We start from the raw sequence: 4261 nt of genomic DNA on the forward strand, positions 1-4261 counted from the left end.
TCTCAGCTATAAACTCATCAATTACTTTAGCACCGCCCTCATCTCTCAGAGCTTGTAAGTGATGGTAATAAGCCCTCTCGGTCGATGCATAAGCAACCTTATAAAACTTTTGCATGCTTGAGCAAGCACAACAGCATTCCTTTTGTTCCTGTACTTTTGAGTAAGATTATATCTCAAATGATGGAAACAAAAGAGATGAGGATTACCAGGAAACACTTGATTAAAAGCCTTCAACAACCCACCACCACGATCACTGATAAAGGTGATTACCCTTCCGTGCGGTTCCAGCAAAGCCTTCAGGTGCTTGAAGAAAAAAAACCAGTTGTCTTCAGTCTCTGAGTCACAGATACACAAGGCTAAAGGGAAGAAACCTGCACAAACAAAAATAAATAAAAAGTTATTAGGGGTTAATAACTTATAAAGCAGCGTGCCGCTGCACCGCCAACGGGAGCGTTCCGCTCCAAAATGTGAATTTAACAAACAAAAATAATAAATGAAAACAATTTCAACACAAACATAAAGCTGAAAAACAATTACTGGGGGTTAATAATTTATCGGGGGTACCTTTGTCTCCATTTCTTCCAGTGGCAAAAAGAATCTGACCTTTGTAAATACTCTTTCCAAATGTACCATCCACATATAAAACAGGGAGATTGAACTTGAAACCCTCGACTTGGCCTCCATAAGCTACAAATACCCTTTGGAACCTATTACTATTCTCCTCAACTTCAAGGACAAAGGAAGACCCTGGATTAGTCTCCAAAACAGCATCCTTATACCAACTTAACATCGAAAAGGAATCATATTCAGAGCCATACATCTTTTCTAAACACCTTTTCTTTGCTCTTGAAGCAACCTTATAACTAATTTCAAAACCATAAGTAGACTTGAAATTACTCATAATATCAGCAGGCTTCAAACCAAGGTTAAGGAACACATTGGACTCAATGCATGTCCTAACTATTTTGGACACTAACTGCCGATGAGTTTGATTCCTAAGCACACCTTTACAAGTATGTATGTTATTAAACTCCTTAATATAAAAACAATTATTTATAGGAGCCACAGATCCAATTACTTCCCAGCCACATTTTTCAGTTCCATGATTTTCACAAACAGCTCTGACATAGAGTGAATCATTCCTAGGTAACACATAACAAAAACCAGTTTGAACCGCATACTTCCTAAGTTTATCTCGAAAATCCTGAACACTTTCAAACTTCTGCCCCTTGTGTAAAAGGTAAGAACCCCAATCATCTGACAAATATGACTTTGTAGGTCCATCTTTAAATCCATCATCTAAATAATCATTCTCATCAATGATTTCAGAAAAGCTGAGCAATCAAAGAATCACCAACATTCCTACATATAAAATCAATGATCACCAACATTCCTACATATAAACAAACAAAATAAACCAGTTATTAACCCCCAATAACTTAGGTCACAACTACTAGACAGCTTGAAAACTGAAATATGATGCTTGAAAAACAAATAAAGCACAATAAAACAACAATTACTCGCACCTAAACACAGTTCAAACATAATTATTGACCACCCAAACTAGTTACCGACCCCCAATAACCATATCACAATTTCCAGAAATATTCCAAAACAGATGCTGTGCAAAAGGAAAGATCAGCAAAGTTCAGCAAACACAAATAATCAACAATTATTGACAACTAGTAAAACCTAACAACAGATTACAACCTAGCAGGTAGAACAAAAAGGATTTAAAACAAACAGCTTCATCAAAACAAAAACAAAAATAAATCTAAATCCAACTATATTCAAAACAAACAAAACGAAAGAAGAAGAAATGAGAAACAAACCGAGAAGTGACGAGCAAACTAAAGATCGATCTCGCTCCATCAACTAAGCGATTCTGATTGATCTCGCCGGATATTCATAGGAAAACGTCGACGAAAACCGCGATCTCTCTCGCTCGCTCGATCGATCTCTCTCGCTTTGTAGCTTTCTCTCTCTTCGAAACAGAAATTTGAAATCTGAGGGGAGGCTGTTATACTATAAGCTAGAAGGGCATTTTGGTCTTGAAAATAATAGATACTGTGGGTCAGACACGTAAGATTTGATGATTTGGGCAAAAAAAGGAAGACCTTGTATTGGAATGGGCTATCAAATATTAGATTCATTCAAATGGGCTAAGGGAAGGATAAATTAGTAGTAAAGGAGCATTTTCCCTAAATTTTTAGTGAATTATTAATTTATCACATTGTCTTTAATTCATGGTAGGTAAAAATTATTATTTTAACGAGGTTATTAATTAATCGAGTATTAAATTATCAAAGTTCTTCTAAGAGACTACTCAAAGATAAAAGTAAAAATAGTGCTTCGGTTTTTCTGTTTTAGTAAAAACTGCCGCAGACAATAGGGTTTAAGTTGAACGAAAAAACACACGAGGTCTAGTTTTAGGCGGGAAAAATCACAAACCCCCAATTCCAGTCTCATCTCTTCTAACCATTCATCTCTCTACCTCCTTCTTCAATCTTTCACTCTCCAAATCAATTAGGGTTCCCAATTCCTCTATCCATGCCTCCTAGAAAGAAACCCAATCCATCTTCCACCTCCGCCTCTCGCAAATCGAGCCCGAAAGCTCAGCCTCCTCCTTCCAAGTTCACCATCCAACACTTCTTCGAGCGCCACTCCCAGAACTCCCAAAACCCCCAAAACCCCACCTCTTCCACTCCCCCAAACCCTAAACCCCCAGTCGCCACCGCCATTGCTCCCCCGAAACCGATCCAAAACCCGACGCCGGTTGAAGCATCTAATACGGTTGCAGCTTCTGGAGACCCTGAGAATCGGCTCGATTCGCAGCAGCCGAGTAACAACAACAGCACGAACGAGACACCATCGGAGGATGTGGTGGCGGTGAGGTTCATGGATGTTGAGCCGAATGTGGATGAGGAGGCCTCGCCGGAGATTTCGAAGTCCAAGCCTATCAAGCGGTTCAAATTCTCTCCTGGAATGGTATGATTTCGTTTTCTTTTGTTGAAATGTTTGAGAATTTTGTGGTGTATTTGTTGGAGTTTTGATTTTTGTGAGTGTCGATTTTGGTGACAGTTGATAAAGCAGAGTCAGGATGATGGAGGTGATGAGGTGACGTGGAGGACGTCTCCGGTTAATGAAAGACTTAAAGCAGTTTCGAAGCTCAAGCCTGAGATGATGAGAGTGTTGGCAGACACTTCAAGGCTGAAAGCTTTAAGCATTAGCCGATGCTCACAAAACAAGGCATGTCTTTTTTTTTTCAAGTTTTGTGAATTTGATAATGGAAAAGCCGAAAAGGATTGATAAATCAATGATAAAATTGTACAGGCGCCTGCTGTTAAAGCTGGACAGGTCGAGAATTCCGTGTCGTTGGTGTCCCTGAATAGGGTTGGCGTTAAAAGGGTCAAACCGGATCAGGATGTGGAACATAATGGAAATGTAGCCAATGGGACTGTTTCTGAAATAGCTGGTAGTCAGAGTCCTTTCCGAACTCCACCTTCTCTATCTTACTGCCATGATAAGGTAAATCTGCTTTCTTAGTTTAACCTACTTAATTAGGGTACAAGAGAAACCAACAAAATGAAAGAACAAAAGGAGTTTGTTTCTTCTGCATCTGATACCTTGTTATGTTTATATCAGCTTTCTTTTAGATAATTGCTATCTCAAATAGACTCAGGTATAGAGTCTGGATCATATTTCTTTAATACATCTTATAACTGAAATGCAGCTTGCTAATGCTCTTTCATGTGATGGAGTTTCTGATCAGCCAGGGTCGAGGCAGCATAAAAAGGTACAAGTGAACAAAGATATCTAATTGATACCAATTACTGTACCATGTTATTGTACTTAGGTTGCCCAAATATATATATACAGGGGCCCTTCCATCGAGGGATCCCTATTTTTGGCAACTTTAGGGATAGACTCATACCATTAGATCTGTCATTTAATGAGGTTATATGGCTGAGATTAAAACAAAAAGTTACACACTTTATATCAAACCTGGACCGTTCAAGATCATTAAAAATAAATCAAAGTTTTGAATGGGTTAACGATCACTAAATTATCAGAAAATTTGTAGAAATGATCTACTCATATAACCCAATGAATTGAACGGTGTAGATGCAAAAATTTGATCGAGAAGTTGGTGTAATGCCCTATCCGTAGAAATAGTCAAAAATAGGGATCCCTCAATGGAAGGGCCCTGTGTGTATATATATATATATAGTAGGTATTCTCATGTGCAGACGTCCGCACC

General features: G+C 38.6%; 2 protein-coding genes across 2 annotated transcripts in view; one reads left to right on the plus strand and one right to left on the minus strand.

Moving 5' to 3' along the window:
* Positions 1-45: 45 nt before the first annotated feature.
* LOC101298844 lies at positions 46-1588 on the minus strand. Its single transcript, XM_004308674.1, has 3 exons — positions 1572-1588; positions 565-1334; positions 46-371 (listed from the first exon to the last, which is right to left on the minus strand). Exons 1-3 carry the CDS (start codon positions 1586-1588, stop codon positions 46-48), a joined length of 1113 nt encoding a protein of 370 aa, XP_004308722.1.
* Positions 1589-2550: 962 nt separating this feature from the next.
* LOC101299140 (DNA replication ATP-dependent helicase/nuclease DNA2-like) overlaps positions 2551-4261 on the plus strand; it is a 12615-nt gene continuing 10904 nt past the window's right edge. The window contains exons 1-4 of the mRNA XM_004308675.1: positions 2551-2988; positions 3082-3249; positions 3334-3528; positions 3734-3796. Of these exons, the coding sequence (XP_004308723.1) occupies positions 2551-2988; positions 3082-3249; positions 3334-3528; positions 3734-3796 (864 nt within the window). The remainder of the gene's footprint in view (positions 2989-3081; positions 3250-3333; positions 3529-3733; positions 3797-4261) is intronic.

The sequence above is a fragment of the Fragaria vesca genome, linkage group LG7, assembly GCF_000184155.1.
Source record: "Fragaria vesca subsp. vesca linkage group LG7, FraVesHawaii_1.0, whole genome shotgun sequence".
NCBI lineage: Eukaryota > Viridiplantae > Streptophyta > Magnoliopsida > Rosales > Rosaceae > Fragaria > Fragaria vesca.